A 19,537-nucleotide genomic window follows, 5' to 3' on the forward strand; every position below is an offset into this window, starting at 1 on the left:
CGTCGGAATTCCGTCGGAAATGGCCGACGGAATTCCGACGACTTCAAATTTTTGGATTTCGTCGGAAATTGGTCGGTAGTCCGTCACAAACGTCCGACGACATTGATGTCCGACGGAACCTCCGTCGGAATTCGGCGTGTTTTCTTGTAGTGTAAAATTTAGTAATAAATTCATTTTAACTATACATTTAAGTTTTACTTTTTGTTATAACAAAATATATTTTAAAAAATCTAACAAAATCTAACTTAGATTTTGAAATATTTTTAAAATTAATGCATTGATTAATTTAGTAATTAATAATATAATATTAAATAAATTTTACTAATGAAACAAAAAAATAAATTTCTATGCTATTTCTAAAAAATATATAATTATATTCTCTATTATATTAAAATAGAAATAATATATGAATTAAATATGAAAACATATTTAATTGGTAAATTAATATATATTATTTTTAAAATACATTAATCAAAATAAATATACCTTTAAAAATATTAGATTCATAAATTATTTAATATTTATACAAAAACTAAATTATCGAATATATGTTAAACTTTTGTATCTACAACTATATATTATTTATTTATTTATTTTAAAAATCACAACCGTATATCATCAGATTTATTTTTTACCAGACCTAATGTTACAGGAAATGGTTCTAGATACTTTTTATATGTATGTCATGAATGATAGACAGGTGAAAAACTTGATTGAGTTATCTGAAACAAATATTGTATGCCTTTGTGTATTAAACCAATGCCATAAGAAAATTGGAACTGACTACAATGCGGATCTGTCTGATGATGGTACTAGTTTTTCTGATGAAATTCTAATGATGGGTTAGATGAAATAATGTTGTTGATGATATTCAAGCAACCGAAATGTATCCTTGAGACTTATTGAAAAATCTTTGTTTGCTAGCTAACAAAAGTTAATAATATCATAGTGAAACATAACTAAAAATTGTAATATACAAATAAATATTTTATGAAGATAATTTATTACAAAGCAAATTTCATAAGATTATTCTAGAGTTTATTTGATTATTCATAATCTCGATGTTCAAATGACGTCTGTTAATAAAATCAGAAAAGGTTAAAACAATATTAATAAATGATTTAAATTATAAAAATATATGCGACAAAAAAGTTTCTAAAAAAATTATAGTCTAGGGGTTCTTTGGGCTAAGTAGAATACTAGAGTAAAATAGAAAAATACTGAGATAGGGAATTATAGAGAGTGGGGAAAGCGGTAAAGTAGAAAACTCCTCCTAAATAAAATACTAAAATATGGCAGTATCAAAAAATCTATGGGCTAAGTAGAATAACTTTGTAATCTCAAAAATAAAAAGTGGACTATGCTCCCTCATATCAAATACTTACCACGTCAAGAAAGTGAAACATACACTGATAAAGAGTAATACTATAAACAAAAGAAGCAAAAACAATAGGCTTAAAACATGTTAATTGCAACATCAAAATTTTCTATGCAGCGACTAAAGCTCGATTAGCCAGAAATCATAATGGCTATGGAAAGTGAAGATACAACAATGGATCAATCTGAATAGTCCTACTTTAAAAATGACGTTTTATCAAGTACAAGAAGCTCAATATAATGTATTGCTTCCCTCTTTGTGAATGTGTATGCTAAAGAATCATCTCAACAAGTAGCTGCATATATTTTTTTCAAAACTGGCAAAAGAAGAAAGATAAATTTTTTTTTTTTTTTTGAACAACAAGAATCAGAATAACAACACCACAACCACCACAGATACTCAAGAACACGACAGGTTATTTACCGAGTCAAGAGATTATATTGCTGTTAACAAATATTTTGGTTATATGTTCCTTCAAACAGATTCCGAGCAGACAGATGACAAGGAGAAAATTCCTCCATCACAAGTGTTATGAATCAAGTGTAAGTGTTCGTCGAATCAAGTGCTTATTCACTTTTAATGTTTATGTCCTGGAAGAAAACTACTCCATTAGTATCATTTGTGCTGGATTTATGAAGTTCCAAACAAGTACAAGGGACTTGTCACTGCCTCATGTCCAGAACCCACCTAGGCCGATGGAACAGACAAGTCTGAATGAGCCAGAGTTTGCAACATCTTAGCGAACTCGTCCTGTGAGACTTAAAAGCAGTTCAGATTTTGAGGGAGAGATGCTGACGGAGATGCCTAAGTTTGAAGACAAAGTCATACAAAAGCAGATAGAGGCTGGAAAGGTCAGAACTCCCTACACAACCGACTATCCTGTGGTGTGCAAAATGGGTATAAAAATATAAATAAATTTAATAAGATAAGTAATGTACTTTACCTGAAACTGTCACAAAATACTAAGTAACGTCTACAATGAGTAAGCAAAAAAAAAAAAAAGATTGTCACAAATGTAAAATTCCATAGAATTTAACTACTTAAACCAAAAACAACAACTGAGATATATATCTAGCAAACAGATAAACAAGCCCCTGATCCATCTTTATATATACGTTGTTGTTTGCAGCAGCAGCACGTCCATTAGGCTCCAAGTTTCTTTCACTCGGTTTGCTTCTGCTGGTAAGCTATGATCTGAAAAGAACAAACCAGATAAGAAAAAAAAGTTTCGGACAGTTAAATCATACTAAGATAAGACTAATGAACAGATATATTGAAACAGATTATTATTATTATTACTATTAATGGTGACGCTACCAAATGTTGTTCAACTTTGAGCCTTGACAATGTTTCATTGTCTTCCAGACTTTGCATCTCTTCTTTGGATGCTGAAGCTGAATCTGAAGCCACTACAGAAAGATTCTCTATTGCCTTATCTCCTCCTCCTCCTAATCCTCTTGTTACCAACAAATCCACCTCTTCAGTCTTCAGATGTATCTGAAGTGCCACAAACTGTTCAACATTGAGAAAACACTCTTAACAAGGATAAATATATATATTCTATATAAAGTGAAAATTGCAGACTAAATAGAGAGAGAGAGAGAGGAGTACTCACTTCACGGAGCTGTTTAACAAGCAAAGTGGGTCGGCAACAGAGATATGGCTGAGGTAACTCTGGTACACAGTTTGTGTCCACTGAGACAAGCTTGAGATGAATATCCTCAATACTGTTGCCATCGACGCTGCTGCGTAGACACTCCACAAGTCTATTCACGCGAGCATTCCTCACACTCTTACTACTACCTCCTGTTGCATTATTCCCATGCCTTGTGTGACTCCTTGTACCCCCTCTTCCCCAAGCAAGTATCTCCGGGTTCCACACAAGCCCCGGAGATATCCCTTTGCTGTTGTTGTCTCGAAGATTCACATCTGCGTCGTTCTCTGCGCAGTTACCATTGTTGTTGTTTGCACCCGAAGAAGAAGGGTTCAGTGTTGAACGACTTGTAGACCGTTTCCTTCTTTGTCTCAGCCGGACTTCTGCACCACGCTCTTCTGAAGACGAATCTTTCCCGTTGTTGTCATCATTATTATCATCTTCATTGGCTTCTTCTACTGTGTTCTGTTCCATGTTTCTGCAGTTCCTTCTCCTTCTACGCTGTGGTCTCGTTGAAACCGATGCCTCTTTACCAAAAGATTTTCTTTTCACAAGAGCCTCTGATTGTCTCTGCGATACTTCAGCTATAGATGCTTGAATCTACACAAAAGCCATAAACAACTTAGAGAAACATACTTTTTTAGATAGTAAGAAGAAGGTAAATAACAACATTCTCCACAGCACAGACCTGCTTGTTACGAGCCTTGTCATCTTCATGAAAAGCGAATTCCTGACAAAGAAATGGAAAGCATTGTAGAGATAAACAAGCAAGCAAGCACACACACAAAAAGAAGGTGTTGATGCTTTTACCTCTTCCTCATAGGTATCAATATTTGAGAATAGAGCAGCAATAAGAGCATCAAAAGTGGGGTCGTCTCTAAGAGAACGACGGCTTGCACAACGTTTCCTGCAAGCGGGACATTCCTTGTTTCTGCAAATAGAGCAATAAACTCAGAACAAAGTAACTATAAAGTAAGAAAAAGAAACCGAACAAGTGGAGGGCAATACCCCAATCTCATTGACTTATCAATACATTCTCTACAGAACCGGTGTAGGCATTCCATCACTGTCCTTGTTTTCTTTATGATTCCTGGAAAAAAAAAAAAAAGAAACTCCTATCAGCATACTCATACAGTATTAGTGGATATTAAACTAGCAGTTGTAGGATTATGAGAAAGTTAGTAATGTGAAAATGTCAGCCAAAGTAATTTTTCCACAATAAAGGCAAGTTTAAACATATTCTCTGCAAATGAACGATATACACAAGAAGACCATATGGAAAGAAACTAAGTACCTAAGCAAATGGGACACTGGACGTCTTTACGGATTTCTCCTAGATCAATTTCCACAAATCTGCACGAAACAAAAAAAAATCAGATATTGTTAAACAACAAGGATACAGAATGTGTGTCAAGACATAAATAAAGCTGGTTTTTAAACTGGAACTTGTAGATGCAACCATATTGACAGAAAAAACCAAAAGAGTTTTGTACAACAAAAGTTAAGTTGACCTGTCTCAAGACCCAACTTTACAGTGGCTTTGACCACCAACAACAACAAAAAGAAAAAAACTCTACATTGTTCAAACACAAGAGCTGAGAGAGAGTTTAGAGGTTTTGGAGCACAAGGAGGACATTAATTACAACATGATTTCATCAGATCAATAAATCAGGCAGACAAATTTTCACATGTACTGATCCCACAAACGGATTGAGACTAAAACCATCAAACCAGAAACTGTTTGAGAACCAGTTAGAGCAAAAACACATGTAGAGAGTGGAGAAGAGGAATCGTACTCTGACTTGTCTCCTGATGGACTTTTATCCTTAGAATCTGTAGAAATAAGAAACCAAACTCGATCACATGTAACAAACACAGTCTCACGTATATTATTATTCACAACAACAACAAGAAGAAGCGTCAAGTGCGTTTCCACGAGTACAAACCCAAAACAACTATTACCTTCTTCCTCTTCTTGTTCCTCCTCTGCATCTTCTTTATCTTCTTCTTCTTCGTCTTCGTCTTCCACTACTTCTTCCTCATCCGCCTCGTCGCGTTTCACTTCTTCTTCGTCTTTCTTCTCTTGTAGATCCTCTTCTTCCTTCTCTTCAGGTTCTGGACCAAATCGGTCGCCTCGTTGGTCTTTTTCTCCGCCTTCCTCATCGGGAATCTCAGCCGCCTTCAGGCTCTTCTCCACAGACATTGTAGGAGACTCTGACCTTCCACGAGCTCTATCCCAGAAACCAAAAGCTTCCACTTCTCTCCTCTATGTCACTACGTCTCTCTCTCTCTCTCTCTCTCTCTCTCTCTCTCTCTCTCTTTTTTCTTCTGCTGCGTTTGTGTTTCGGGTTCGGTCCCGATATAGAGAGAGAGGAAACTTGGGGTGCTGACTGATCAATATAAAACATTGGGGGTTTAATTTTATTTTGACCTAAGATTTCTAATTATTGTGGGTCCTCAAAGGATAATTAAAATAAATAAACCTCGATTCTTAGCTCGATTACATACTGTACATGTCGGCCTTCCACTCGCATGTGCAAAGTCCATTTGCAAAGCCTGTATGCTCAGCCCATTTGTAGTATAAATGATTATTATCGTTAAATCTAGGCATTTTAATGAAAAGATCTTTCAAGTATTAATGGATCTATATTAATTTTAATTTTTTTTATATAAATACTTCTCAACTAAAAGATATTATAAAAAATTTATAGGGTAATTGGTAACACTCTGAAATTCACTATTATTGAACAAAACTTAAGTGGGGAGAGTGTATTTAACTGATAGTTTAAAGTGATTTGTATTAAAATAAAAAATTCACTGTTATTCAAACGTGAATTCTAAAAAACATTTTAAAATTCAGTGTTATTGAACTTGTCATTTCATAAAACACTCTGAAATTCACTATTATTGAACAAAACTTAAGTGGAGATTTTAAAGTGCTTTAATTATTTTTAGAGTGTTTGAGAAGATTTTTTTAGTTATAAAAATAAAATTCAAATCTCATTATTTTAGATGAGATTCTAGAGTTGTTTAACAAAAATCACCCATAAATTCTTAGATTCACCTAAAATCTTCTAAAAACTCACTAATATCAGACTCAATACACCCTCTAGTGATGAACAAACGTGTTCTATATTCTTCTGCAATAAAAAGGATGAGAATCCCACCGTCAAGAAATTTTCTCATAGATCCACAGTAGGCCTGGACATTTTAACTTGGGCCTGAAAATTCGAACCAGAACCGACCAGAAAATACCCGACTCGAAAGTTTACAAGTATCTTTTGGATCCAGATTTCATTTACCTGAAAGAGCCTGACCGAAAGGAACCGACCCGAATAGACTCGGACCCAAAAAGAATCGACCCGATAAGAACCGATTTGTACCCAACTTAAAAACATGTTTTTCCAAAACTATAATTTTTTGTGTTCTATTTTATATATATTATTTTAAGAAAGTTGAAATATCTTTTGTTTACAATTTTGTTATTATTTTGTAATATTTTTAAGTAATATGAAGCTTTAAAATGTAAAATTTAGAGTTTAAAAATGTTTTATTTTAATTATTTATAGTTTAATTTAAGTTATTTTCTAAAATTTTAGATATATATATATGAAAAATATCAACTAAGTTTGATGGAGTTTGGGTATGTCATGTCCTTTTCAGATCCTAAATACACGAACCCGGTCCGGACCCGATATGGACCCAAAAATTACGGGTGTTTTATAAGTATTTTAATTATAGACCCGAACCGATCCGGACCCGAGAAGAACCGACCTGAATCCAAACCGAAAATTTACAAGTACCTATTGGGTCCAAATGTTTAGGATCCGAAGGATCCAGACCCGAAATGAACCAGTCCGAACCCGACCAGGAGATCCGAACGTCCAGACTTAATCCACAGCTCCCCCGATGGTTTGGCTTCCACTACCGCCGGGGGAGGCCCTTCCTCATCGCTTTTTCCCCCTCTTGTGAAGTGTTCTTCTTTCTGTTGTCCTCTTCGTCTCCCCTTCTCTCTCCTTGGGCCTTTTTCCGACGGTGTTGCTTTCCGGACTAGGGGTCGCTGATGGTATGGGTGATGCATATTTCCTGGTAGTTGTTGGTGGTCTCTATTGGCCGTGGTCTCTTTTGGTCGTGGCTCTTTGTGTGGTAGTGTTCATAGACCCTGCAGAGCAGCGTTAACTATGTTTCTCTCCAAGTTGATCTCATATCTTTGGAGTTTGACCTTCGTGGTGAGATGTTGACAGTTGCGATCCAAGGATCTGCCTTTTGGATCTCCTTGCATGGTGGTTTTGTTGGAGCTTTATCGTATCCTCTCCTTGATGTTACTATTGTCTTGGTTTTAGTTCTTGCTTTCTCTTTGGAGGGTGTTTAGGGTAAAGCTACAGTGTTTGTTGGTCTTTATAGTTAGCTGTTGGGTAGCTTAGTTTCTTTGCAACGGAATCTTATGGTTTTGTCTTGTGCACCAGCTTTAGTTCCTCTGTAACCTATCATGCATCAACTTTTAGGCTTTGTTGTTGGTAGTTGGCTCAATTTTTTTTTCCTAAGTTTGGTGCCATATGTTCTTCTCCGTCTCTAGAGCTGTCTCAAACTTTATACAGACCATGTTCAAAAAAGAAAATAAGATTTTTTTTAATAATATGAAATAATTTAATATTTTTTTATAAAATATCATTAAAATATAAAATAAATGCATCAATTTAATTATTTTATATCTAAATAACACTATTTTCTGTTTTATTTTTAAATGCAAAATCATTGATCAAATCATTAAACTTGATCATTTGGCATTTTTTACTGCAAAATCATCAATCAAACCATCAAATTTGATCATTCTTCTAGTTTTTTCAGTTTTTTTTTAAGTTTATTATATCCATAATAAAAAATTATAACCTATAAATATAATAGAGTAACAAAATATGGATAGTAGTTAGACAAAAAGCTATTTCCTCCTTTTATACAAGACACTCTTTTTTTCTTCTCGACCAAAGTTGTAGGCTAGTTTTTTCTTCTTTGTGTTTGCTATTTTTTTTTTATAAAAACAACGGTGAAGAAAATGTTCTCCCTATCTATAATCATTAATTTATAATTGTTTCCTAAACACAGTCAAATTAGAATATTAACTTTCTATTCTACCATTTAATATTCAAACACACATTAAAAACCATTTCTTACTTTCCAAAATATATAATTGATATAAATACTAATTACTTCCTAATTTATTGCATTTTTAGTTAGTCATATAAACAAAATAAAGAATTTTAATTTATATTTATTGGTTATAAATATGAAAATTAAATTCAAATATAGTTATTCTGTTTTTTTTTATAAATATATTATTTTAAATTTATAACTATTACTAAACAAAAAAAATCAAAGGCCCTCTAAAATTTTGGACCATCTTCGACTGCTCCACCTTTGCACGTGCTAAAAAAAAAGTCTTGTCCGTCTCGTTGGAGTTTGCTGGTGGTGTTTATCGGTGTACTTGACATCCACGTTTAGTAAATCAAAGCTGGTGAATTTGGGGTTAAGGGGTCAACAACGTCTCGATTGGTCGTTCTTCCTCCCTCGTCGGCGAGAGAGAGATAGAGAGAGTTTTGAAGGAGGAAGGTAAACTTCTACTCCACACGTGGCGTCCTTAATTAAATTTTATTAAACATTAAGAATAATTCAGTATTTAAGGCAAATTTTCCTAATTTTATTTAATTTGTGTATGTTAGGGTAAACAAAGAAAGCAGCTCTAGCTAGGAACCCCAAAAAACGATGGCGGCTCCTCAACTAGTATGAATTTCTCTGATTATCTTTCTTTTCTTTCTACTTGTTTCTCAAGGCACTGTCTAACGGTTCATGTGTAATTTTTATGAATAGGCATGTGTTTTGCTTGTGGAAACTGAACTCAAAGGTTGGCAAAAGACATTACATAAAATATTTGTGGGCATTGAAGGTACAGAAGCTTTGAGTCTTGATTAATCTTCTTGTTAATTGATTACTCAAGAGGTAGATAAGTCTTTAACTATAATTGTGTCGTTAATTCTAGGTTTAGCGTTCTCCATTGATGCACCCGACTGGTGGACACATGGGGAAGGAGCTAATCCTATGATGTTCACTAAGAAGTTGATGTTTTTACGTGGTGAAGTTGATCCTGTGGTCTTCATTAAAAAGTTATTTAAAGCGAAAATTTACGCTATGCTCTACAGGATTGATTATGGACATGAAGAGAATCCACAAGGCATCCGGAAACCTAATAATCATTTTCTGGTTATATATATATTGATCTCATAACTTCACTGCTTCCAACGCTTTTCAATTGTTTTAGTTTTTAAAACTGTTTTTTTTTTTGGCAGAGATTTAGATTTGAGATAGACATGTTAGAAGGAAGTTGGTACAAGAAAATCATAGGAGCTTTAAAGACCATCCAAGGTTTGCAAGTTTTCTCTAATATTTATAGATATATAAGGTTTGGTTTGGTGTTTGTTATTTATTTGTGAGTTCGATGTCAGGTGTATCATTTACCATAGATGCACCAAGTCAGATGGTATATATGTGTGGCAACATTGAAGAAGGTTTGCTCTTGAAGATGTTAACGAAGACGGGCATTCAAATTTTGGGAATGGACTATGGTAATTTGAAGCCACCTCCCAAGAAAGTTGAGGCTCAAATATCAGATGGAACCGAGACACAACCCAAGAAAGACACAGAGCCTCCTCCTGAGATTGTTGTTACGAAACACCAAGCCAAAAACAAGAAACCTCGTGGTTTTAAAGTTTTTTGTTGTCCATGAATCATGTCGTCATTAGAACATAGTATTCTTAAGTTCCAGTCGTTTATTTAAGAGTCTGATAACAACAGACATTTACTATTTTTGCGTTTTCTTCCATAGATTCAATTCCAAGTAAAGTCTTTCTTTCTTTCTGCGTGTTTTACTACCTAGAGGAGAGCGGCTTGATAACAACCAACCAAAAATGAAACCATGGGTTTGGATTGAATTGATTATTTCTCTTACTAAAAATCTCATGTGGCTTGTCATGAGCATCCGTTTATGTAGCAGTCAAGGAGACTCTCCGTGAGATAGATCGAAAAGCATTCTTGCTTTGTTTATTTCATTCTCTCTGAAGTTACATTTTACCCACATTGTATGGGGTTATTTTAAAGATGTGTGCTGGTATTTTTGTGCTTTTTGCTGGCCTGTTTGGCTCAGAATTATCAGAATATTTTGGATTTTTCATTGAATTATAAGTGCTAAAAACAAAAATGAATGGAAATGAATGGAAAGAAAAAACTATTTTTTATGAATTATAAAAAAATTTAGAAGTATTAAAAACAATATTTACTAATTTATGATTTTCATCAGAATATATAGTTATATAAGCTTTAAAAATATATTATGTGTTTTGAATTGGTCCAATTTGAAACCGATAAAATTCATTAATTTATAGGTCATACATCATAAATTTCTGTTATATGTTAGATAGTGGTTTATATTTTCAAAATGCAATCATACACTCCCTAGCCAAATTAGGATTCCTAGTTCCGCATACAATAGTAAATAATTGCTTCTTATCATACTTCTGTTTTTGAGAATTGGTCAGATTTCAAAGAAACTTTAGTATCAAATTTGTGAAAGATCAGATATTGGAGTAATATGATGATAATCAGGAAATTATCTTGGGGCACCTTTTGACACAGTTCTGTGTATGAGAAACAATTTGTTATCCCAATTCCCTAAATGATCATCTTTCAAATCTTTAACTAATCTTATTGTATTACTTCAATCTTTATCAGATGATAAGTGAAAGTAATCCTTAAAACCCAAAGAACCTGAACGAAAGTTTGTAACTGTTATAGAAATACAACAACAGAAATGTTTAACCTGTGTATGTATGAACACATCTTTATAATATATGAAGAAATGTACATACATATCTAGACAAGATCAAACTCTATGATGAGTCTGTATAAATGTTATACACATCTATGTAATCACAGAGCTGAGCTTTTTTTCATAAAGCAAACAATCTTAAATCTCTATTATAATATATATATTTTTTCCAAAATCTAGGAACCAGAAAAAAGCTTATCATCAGACTCTTCTTTGATACAAACAAGACTCAAACTGGTTATGTTTTTGTCCCTTCCTGCCAAATTAACCAAATCATTTCAGACACATGATTCAGTTTCTGGATTGCTTTGCCTTCTGCCTGGTGAATTCCTGGAGCTGCCTGTCATGTTCTTCCAGCATCAGATCAACTTTACTTGGCTGAGCCAGCAATGGACCCGACATGTACATTTTGTTTTCCTCAGAATCATACTACACACAGAGATATAAACCAAAATGTAAAGTAAAAGACAGTTTCTTATCTGCAGAAGTAAGGGAAAAAGATTCACTTACCCAAGACGGGTCATTTGGGATTTTCATTTGCCTCTTACTATTATCCATGGTGTCAGCTCTGTTGAATGTTCTCAAATTCTCCCTTTGCTGATCCATGATGAGTTGATTCGAGCCAACTGTGTCTACCACACTTTGTCCTGCTCTGTATGAACAAGGTATCCAAGGGGCTGCATTGTCCTTCAACCGACTATGATTCCGGTTTTTCATTATGGGACCCGAGTATGAGACTGTCGCACTCGTTTTATTGTTGCTGGTCTTCTCCTTTGTAATATGCATTTGTCTCGTTGAATTACCCAGCACACACGTTCTTAAATAAGGATTCTGCATCAGCCAACAAGTTTTTACTTTTAGTTAAAAATCTGATGAATCAGAGGTAACACCAAACCATAGAAGATCACGTACCTCCGTAGCCGCTGTGAGAGATGGATTAGCTTTCACTGGTGGGATAAGTTTTCTCTCGTGTGATCGTCTCTGAGAGTCTTGTCTTTCATGCTTCTCCTGTGCAGGTCGTTGTTGCCTCTTTGCATCATCGCGGAGTTTAGCATCAATCTCTTTGCTTGGTGGATATTTTGGTAGGGAAGATGGATCGCAAGCCAACGGCTCTGTTCTAAAGTACTGCTCATCAATAACTATGTGTTACCAAACCACAATATTTAACTAAGAATAACAACAAAACATAAAGGTTAAACCAAGCACCTCACTCTCGAGAGCTCTAGCTGCAGACCCTCTCCGATCAGGATCTATGGAGAGTAAAGCCTCCAAAAGCGAAAGAACATTAGTAGGCAAATTCTTGAACATATCTGCTACACGTCGTCCATAAGGAAGGGCAGGTCTAAACGCAGCTGAAGGTGGTAACTTCAGTTTCCTCCAGTAATCTTCTGTTGGTGAACCACACAGCTTGAATATTTTATGCAGTTGCTCCACCTTAGAAAACATTATATTATAAGTCAGTTTAGTAGAAGATGAGTTCTAGATGGATTTTTTTTTTTTGAATACCAGGAGGTTCCCAGGCCCGAAACCACATCATGTAATATTAGTTTCTTTCCATCGGTCACTCAAACCGGAAACCTTCCTGGTGTACTAGATGGATTTAAGAGTGTATGTACCTCTGTTTTCCCCGGCAGGATCGGTTTCCCGGAGTACAGTTCGCCTAGGATACATCCTGTGCTCCACAAATCAACACCAACACCGTAATGACAAGCTCCAAGAAGAAGCTCTGGTGGTCTATACCAAAGAGTCACAACACGGCTAGTCAATGGAATCCGGTTCTCTGGGTCGAAAAACGTAGCTAAACCGAAATCCGCTATCTTCAAGACTCCATTACTATCAATCAGTAGATTCGATCCCTTTATATCGCGGTGCAGAACACCGCGACTGTGACAATGATGAAGCCCGCTTAGAAGTTGTTTCATGTAACATTTAACCTAGAAGAAGAAGAAGAAGAACAAGTTGAGTTTGATATACAGTACAGAGAAGCAACTTAATAGTTTAGTTTACTACCTGAGGCTCAGAGAACTTGATACCGGGTATGGAAGCAAGTCCGACGAGATCATGATCCATATACTCGAAAACCAAGTAAAGAGAAGACGAAACAGAGGCGGTGATTAAGCCTTCTAACTTAAGTACATTAGGATGATCAAGCCTTCTCATAACAATAATCTCTCTAGCCATAAACTTAACACTCTCTAAATCGCTAAGATCGAACCGGACTCTTTTAAGTGCAACAATCTTGTTATTAATAAGATCACGTGCCTTGTATACACTGCTATAAGTGCCTTGACCAATCTGCAAAATAAACACAGATTATCATTTGAACCAGCAGATATTCAAAAAAAAAAAAAAACAGAACATGCTTATTACTTTCTCGAGTTTCTCAAAGGTACTAGCGCGCCGTGGGGTCCAATCCACAAGTGCTTCACCAGCCACAGAGACAAGCCAAGCAGGCCATCCTGCGGCCACTTGTTCTGCAACGCTAGGGTCTCTCTTTAGTTCCTCGTGTGGAGGAGTAGTATCTTCGTCTTCATCCGTATCACCAATCTCTGAAATCTCCGGATGCTTCTCAGAATATCTACTCGAATTGAACTCAACTTTGGCGTCGTCTCTGTAACTCGACCTATCTTCTTGCTCCTCTTTGCTTTGGCTAGAATCATCGATCCTCGACGAATTGATCCTTGAAGAACGCTTCTCTGATGATTCCTTCCTTTGTTGATGTTGATGATGGTGATGGTGTCTCTTCAGAGACTTCTTCTTGGAGATGATGCAACCCATGAGAGGATCAGCTCTTCACTACAGAACACAACTTTAATGTCCCGGCGAGACCCAGTTTCACCATCAACTCAAAACCCAAAAACCCACAACACACTGTAGAATAATTACAGAGCAAAGAAACAAGAATCTTATGTAAAAGTTCGAAGAAAAATACGAGATATATCAAGAAAAATCAAAACCCAGGAAGTGGAATTCAAAGTTGGACCTTGGAGAGGATTCAGATGATGATTGATGATCGATGTTTTAAAGACTTTATATGAAATAGAGAGGAGGTGTAGGGAGAAAAAAAAAGGAAGGATTGGATTTTTTCTTGGTTTCAGATTGGTATCATTTGACCGATGAAACACTGCATTGACACAGAGACAGAGAGATGTGTATAATATATATATATATATATATATATATATATATACGTGTTTAATCATACAGTTAACACAGGCACCCTACGTCGACTGATGAGAGACTTCTCTCTCTCTCTCTCTCTCTCTTGTTTTCTTGGTCTAAATTATAAATTGCATTTTTCTTCTTTTATGGACATGAGTTATATGTAGCCATATTTGTTTTATTGACTTTATTTTTTTCCTTAGTTTAATTGGTTTCTATATTTTACTCATTTTATTAAATGAAAATATGAGTATATACATGTTTTGCAAAATCAATTTTTAAAAGTTGAAAAAGTATTTTATGTTATACTCAATTTATGGATTTAAAGATGTAAACAAAATAATTGTGATTACAAGAATGCATTAAAGACTCTTTATGTATAATGAAAATAAGAGTAATATTTTGTAGATATGTAATTAAAAGATAAATTTTGCCAGAGAAAAAAAATGTATTTCGATCAAATCACCGTTGATTATAGGAGTTGAATTACTGAAAGAAAGAAATTATTTATAAATATCAAACATGATTCAAATATAGTTTGACGGTAGGGTTGTGCAAATAAATCGAACCCAAAAATTCGAACCGAACCTGATCCGAGAAAAATGAATCTGAACCGATCCGAACCCGACATAAATACCGAATGAATCTTGTTTTATGGTATTTTGGGTTATGGATATTATCCGAACCGAGCCCAAACTTAAATGGATATCTGATAGAACCCGAGAGATTCAAAATTCCAAAAAGAATTTGTACCAAACATGAACTTAATTTCTAGTATGTATCCAAAATACACTAAGATATTATTAAACATTTAAAATAATTATATATTACATGAAGGTTGATGGTTGAAAGTGGTGATTGAGGCTTGAAATTTTTAGATTTTGGTTTTGTTTTCATTGAATAATGTTTTTCATTTTATGATAATTTGTTTTTTTTTTTTGTTTTATGCTTTCATTTATTTGGTTTTTTTTCTATCAATAACTATGTTTACATTTCGTTTGATTTTGAATGAATAAGTTTAATGTTTTTTTCTTATTTTTTAATCGATTTTACTTATGTTTTGGTTACAAAATAGTACAAATCAAGTATTTTAAAAGTGAAGAACCGATCTTACTTATGTTTTGGTTACCAAGTAGGTATAAATCAAGTATTTTTAAACCGAAGAACCGATTGGAACTCAAACGCCAAAGTACATCGGGTTGTACCGGTTGTTTGAAAATTTACTAACCCCGACCCAAACCCGATAAACCCCGAATCGGTCCCAAACCGAACTTTCATATAATCCGAGTATGGCTGATTTTGATAAACCCAAAAATCGAGACTTGATTGAACAAAACTGAAACCCGATTGGAACCCCGAATCTCCATACCTAGTTGAAGGGAAATTGAAAAGTAATTTCAATAATTGATTAATCTCTATATTTTATATAGATATTACTTCTAAGGATTTAATAAAGGCCCTATAGTTATTACTTTCAATTATTATTTAAAAATACAATCAAAATTTAATTTTTTTGAACAAACAAACTAATGTTATTTTTTTTTTGAAATTTCTTTTAAAAAATTAAAATAGTGTATATTTACACAGTTTTATTACACTTTCTCAACTGAAACTAGATATTATATACTCACTCCGTTCCTTAATGATAGATTTTTTAGAAAAAAAATTATTTCGGAAAGATGTATTTTTTGTGTTTTCTATGAAAAAATTGTAAACTTCAAGAAATTAATTAACTTTATTGAATTACTATTGGTTAAAAGTTATTGAAAATTGAAAATTACAGAAAATGGTACATTTATTATGGTAGTTTAATATGTGTGAAAATATTAAAAAATCTATCTTTATGGAACCGAGGAAAAATATGCTAGTAAAAATAAGATCCATAAATATCATATTTAGAGTTGGTTATGGGGCAGATGCACTGACCCTACTTTAAAGTTTAAATCAATACCGATAAGGCGCTTAAGAGTGTTTTCAACAAATTGTTATCTTTAAAGAATTTTTTACTTTTAGTAGATTTTATCCTTTCAAATTTTAGAGGTGCATTATTGGTTTCCTCAAAACACTATATAATTTTTTTGTTTTAGTTTTTACAATTATATATGTTTAACAAATGTATGATTAATATTTTCTATACCATATTTAAGTACTTATTGTTATATTTTTATAAATATTTTAACTGAAAATTGATATTTATTCATTTTTGTAATACTTACAGTCATGTTTAAATAATCATGATTATATTTACGTATAAATATTTTTGAGTAATGTTTTTATTTATTTATAAAACTTAGTAACTGTAACTAACTATAATATTATTAAATACTAAATCTGATTTTTTTTTGGTTAAAATACTAAATCTGATTTATTCTATTTAAAATAAATTTATGAGCGATCGAATACCATACTCTCTACCTCTTGTTTTAAGAGTGATCGTCCTTTCACATGAGAATGCTTGTTGGAGATCTGACTGATCATCCTTGGCTACGAAATGAATGGCATTTATACCATGGCTTTGATCCCAACATCAAATATCAATATTCTATATTCATAATCGTCTTTTATATTTCTCTCATCTTTATTAATGTTTTCGCATACCTTCTTCTTTGTTGGTCTTGTCAGCCTTGATTCACTCCTTTAAAAAAATAGGTTTAGGAACTAATTATTATCAGCACCATTTGCCAGATTATACTGTTAGGCAGAGGCTATTTTCAGTTATCCTTATCCTGTATATTCGACAAGCTTGTTGTTTTTGTAACTCAAATTTGGGATATGATGTTCTATCTGTTTAGTTTTTTTACAAATTCAATAGCAATTTTGAAAATATTCAAGAACACAAATGTTGTTAAGTAACACTTCTATGGTTGTTTATATTTATGATTACATCTATTTTCATTTTCCGTAGGAAACATCAAATAACAACTGTGATTATCTTTTCGATAGAAAGCTATTACTTACTCCTGTATTTTAAAGATGGATGTTCTAGAGAAATATTTTGTTTCCAAAAGATGTATTTTTCATGTTTTCAAAGCATATTTTGTCAACTAATAATGAAAAATTGTGTGTTTCAAAAATATTAATTACATTTCTTTTAATCTTATTGATTTAAAAATATAAGAAATATAAAGTTACAAAAAACTATGCATTAATAACTAAGTTTTAATATGGTTTCTTAATAAGTGTGAAAATCCTAGAACATTCATCTTTAAAAAACAGAGGGAGTAATACCCAATGAAGCTTGTTTTATTGATGTCTATATTTTCTTCAACATTTTGTAAAAAGGTGACAATGATATGTAATGAAGTTTTAGTCGGAAAAGGAGGTTTTCTACTAAAAAGAGACGAACGATATCCAGAACGATTAGTTTTTCATTAAATATTGAAAATATAAGACACTTTTCATGACTTTTTAATCTAAGATGCGATGTTTATATAGCACAATTTGTGACGAATAGTCGGATATTGGTGCCGCTACTATTCAGCAGATTTAAACCTGGGGGAGATCACGTGAGGAATATGTTATGAATATAGAAATGTACTTCTTAGAAAAAAAGGAAATACTCAAACTGCAAGAAAAATGAAAAATACAAACTTAGACAAACTAAATAACATCATTTTCGTAAGAACTATTTTTCAAACTAGTGACTTTTTCATACCATCATATTCAGAAAATGGAGAATAAAATTAAGGAACTATAATACAAAGCTTATGAATTCATGTATAATATGTTTGTAATAATGTCCTTGGTTTATTTTGAAAAAATGTCCTTGGTTGACTTTGACATTTTGTGTGTTTGATTTTTACGTTGAAAAAAAGAGAGAGACAACAACGCGAAAGAAACTCAGAAGCCTTAATAATTTACGAAAATACCAATCATAACTCAATTGATTATTTATCATCTTGAACTTAAAAAATAACCATTTAATTTTATGATATCTTGATTTATTTTAGTTTGACGGTCCATTGATAACAGTATGCTTCATGCCTTCAACGATGCTTGCTCATGCTCTTGTTGTTGTACATCAGATGTTGACTATTACCGATTTTAATACTTCCATACATTGTTTGTTGGTTTCATCTTGATTTACCAGATGTGTTTCTACATGCGCATATGCATCAGATCAAAGTGCATCATATAGATGTTAAAAAGAAGAAGATAAGATTCACTAAGCTCGCTGATAATATCTAAATATTGTTAAGACAAACTTTCTCCGTGAACTAATTTCATAAGAATGAATTGTCCACAGGTTTAACCAGTCCAAAACACAAACGACAGCCGAAGAAGAAGGCAAATACTTGGTAGAAGGAAGCTATTGTTTCCTTCCAAGAACTTAGGTAGGAGGAGGATACCATAAAAACTCTTAACTTTCTTTCACAACTCTATGTTGTCTTAGTTTAACATTTCTGCAACTAACACATCCATTACCAACATGTTTTAAATAAAGGACTTTGGTCCATGAATCATATTGGCAACGTGTTTCAATTTCAGTCTTTAAAAATTATACGAGTTGTTGTTTTTGTTTTGCACACCATCATTGACTCCTTCCTTTTTTTTTTCTATATATCAGCCCATGTATACAAATGCAAGAGAACTTTGTTTGTGATAGAAAGTTTTTGTAGAATGAAAAAACTAATGGGTTTCTTCTCAAATATCTTTAGCTGCTTCACAAAGAAATCTGGATCTCGAAATTACATCTGCGACGGTGGTGTTTGTGTTCTACGAAGCTCCAACAATCCGACACTTGAAATGGGTTAATAATACATCTCTACTATCTCAGTTCTTGAAACTTGTTTGTAATCTGTCTACTTTGTATTTTATTATTTTTGTTTCCAAAATGAAAATCGAATGATATCTTAATTATAAGGATTTTGGTCATTTGGCACATATCTGTTGTCGAATATGGTCTGAAAATATCATGAATTTACTATTTTTTTTTTTTTGAAACACTAAAAGGCCTAATCGTGAAGTTATTTATAATGTTTATTTGATCATATACAATTTTGTTTATTTTAGGTGAAATGTCAAATACGTATTGGTAGATTTGATCATATATTGTTCCTTTTTTACTTTTTTTAAATAAGTAAACCTGTAAGTTATTTTTGTGAACTGGAAGGACTGAATTCAAACTGGAAACGGTTGAACCGACGTCATATATTGACTTGGTCCAAGAAGCCGCCGCGAAACATGTTGAATCTTGAACAAAACAGCTTCCGTTTGTGACTCGCTAGTCTCTTTGTTAAGGTTTCTTTGTTAGGGGATGTTCATTTGCTCATCTTTCTAAATGATCTAATCTATTCAGATGTTAATTGGAAGTGTTCGTTTGTCCTTCTATAGCTAATCTAGATGAGTATTCTAAATGAATTTCTCTTCGTTTTATCATCTAATTATCTTATATTATCCGGATAAATTTAATAAACAAAAGGCGTATACTCATAACCTTCGCATACAAATTAATTAAAGCCTGCCT

General features: G+C 33.3%; 3 protein-coding genes and 1 long non-coding RNA gene across 5 annotated transcripts; 2 read left to right on the forward strand and 2 right to left on the reverse strand.

Moving 5' to 3' along the window:
* Window positions 1-2,278: 2,278 nt before the first annotated feature.
* Window positions 2,279-5,387, reverse strand: LOC106313231 (putative E3 ubiquitin-protein ligase RING1a). 2 transcript variants are annotated; one of them, XM_013750993.1, is made up of 9 exons: window positions 4,995-5,387; window positions 4,829-4,865; window positions 4,327-4,385; window positions 4,041-4,122; window positions 3,843-3,963; window positions 3,721-3,762; window positions 2,994-3,632; window positions 2,678-2,890; window positions 2,279-2,572 (listed from the first exon to the last, which is right to left on the reverse strand). In XM_013750993.1, exons 1-9 carry the CDS (start codon window positions 5,233-5,235, stop codon window positions 2,540-2,542), a joined length of 1,467 nt encoding a protein of 488 aa, XP_013606447.1. In that variant the 5' UTR covers window positions 5,236-5,387; the 3' UTR covers window positions 2,279-2,539. The 2 variants fall into 2 exon arrangements, with proteins under 2 accessions (XP_013606447.1, XP_013606448.1); XM_013750994.1 differs by having other exon boundaries at window positions 2,696-2,890; window positions 4,995-5,386.
* Window positions 5,388-8,753: 3,366 nt separating this feature from the next.
* LOC106317412 lies at window positions 8,754-9,865 on the forward strand. The gene is made up of 5 exons (XM_013755235.1): window positions 8,754-8,810; window positions 8,898-8,973; window positions 9,067-9,287; window positions 9,374-9,449; window positions 9,530-9,865. Exons 1-5 carry the CDS (start codon window positions 8,793-8,795, stop codon window positions 9,808-9,810), a joined length of 672 nt encoding a protein of 223 aa, XP_013610689.1. The 5' UTR covers window positions 8,754-8,792; the 3' UTR covers window positions 9,811-9,865.
* Window positions 9,866-10,892: 1,027 nt separating this feature from the next.
* On the reverse strand, window positions 10,893-14,055 carry LOC106312991 (probable serine/threonine-protein kinase At1g54610). Its single transcript, XM_013750707.1, has 8 exons — window positions 13,892-14,055; window positions 13,279-13,779; window positions 12,919-13,203; window positions 12,525-12,842; window positions 12,115-12,342; window positions 11,821-12,033; window positions 11,419-11,739; window positions 10,893-11,337 (listed from the first exon to the last, which is right to left on the reverse strand). The coding sequence occupies exons 2-8, from the start codon at window positions 13,684-13,686 to the stop codon at window positions 11,200-11,202; spliced, it is 1,911 nt and encodes a 636-aa protein (XP_013606161.1). The 5' UTR covers window positions 13,687-13,779; window positions 13,892-14,055; the 3' UTR covers window positions 10,893-11,199.
* A 4,250-nt stretch (window positions 14,056-18,305) lies between these two features.
* Window positions 18,306-18,945, forward strand: LOC106317583. The gene is made up of 2 exons (XR_001265165.1): window positions 18,306-18,404; window positions 18,729-18,945. It is a non-coding gene; the product is annotated as an uncharacterized LOC106317583 (long non-coding RNA).
* Window positions 18,946-19,537: the final 592 nt, after the last annotated feature.

Source organism: Brassica oleracea, chromosome C9 (assembly GCF_000695525.1).
Source record: "Brassica oleracea var. oleracea cultivar TO1000 chromosome C9, BOL, whole genome shotgun sequence".
NCBI lineage: Eukaryota > Viridiplantae > Streptophyta > Magnoliopsida > Brassicales > Brassicaceae > Brassica > Brassica oleracea.

Bases quoted from the DNA above. Each gene is read 5' to 3' on its own strand.
- LOC106313231 (XM_013750993.1), bottom strand. From the start codon at position 5,235: ATGTCTGTGGAGAAGAGCCTGAAGGCGGCTGAGATTCCCGATGAGGAA. The intron at 4,866-4,994 runs GTAATAGTTGTT...TTATTTCTACAG, and splicing joins GGAACAAGAAGAGGAAGAAG to ATTCTAAGGATAAAAGTCCA. The intron at 3,964-4,040 runs GTATTGCCCTCC...CTCTATTTGCAG, and splicing joins GATAAGTCAATGAGATTGGG to AAACAAGGAATGTCCCGCTT.
- LOC106317412 (XM_013755235.1), top strand. The intron at 8,974-9,066 runs GTACAGAAGCTT...CGTTAATTCTAG, and splicing joins AATATTTGTGGGCATTGAAG to GTTTAGCGTTCTCCATTGAT. The intron at 9,450-9,529 runs GTTTGCAAGTTT...GTTCGATGTCAG, and splicing joins AGCTTTAAAGACCATCCAAG to GTGTATCATTTACCATAGAT.
- LOC106312991 (XM_013750707.1), bottom strand. From the start codon at position 13,686: ATGGGTTGCATCATCTCCAAGAAGAAGTCTCTGAAGAGACACCATCAC. The intron at 12,343-12,524 runs GTACATACACTC...ATGTTTTCTAAG, and splicing joins TCCTGCCGGGGAAAACAGAG to GTGGAGCAACTGCATAAAAT. The intron at 11,740-11,820 runs GTACGTGATCTT...TGGCTGATGCAG, and splicing joins CTCTCACAGCGGCTACGGAG to AATCCTTATTTAAGAACGTG.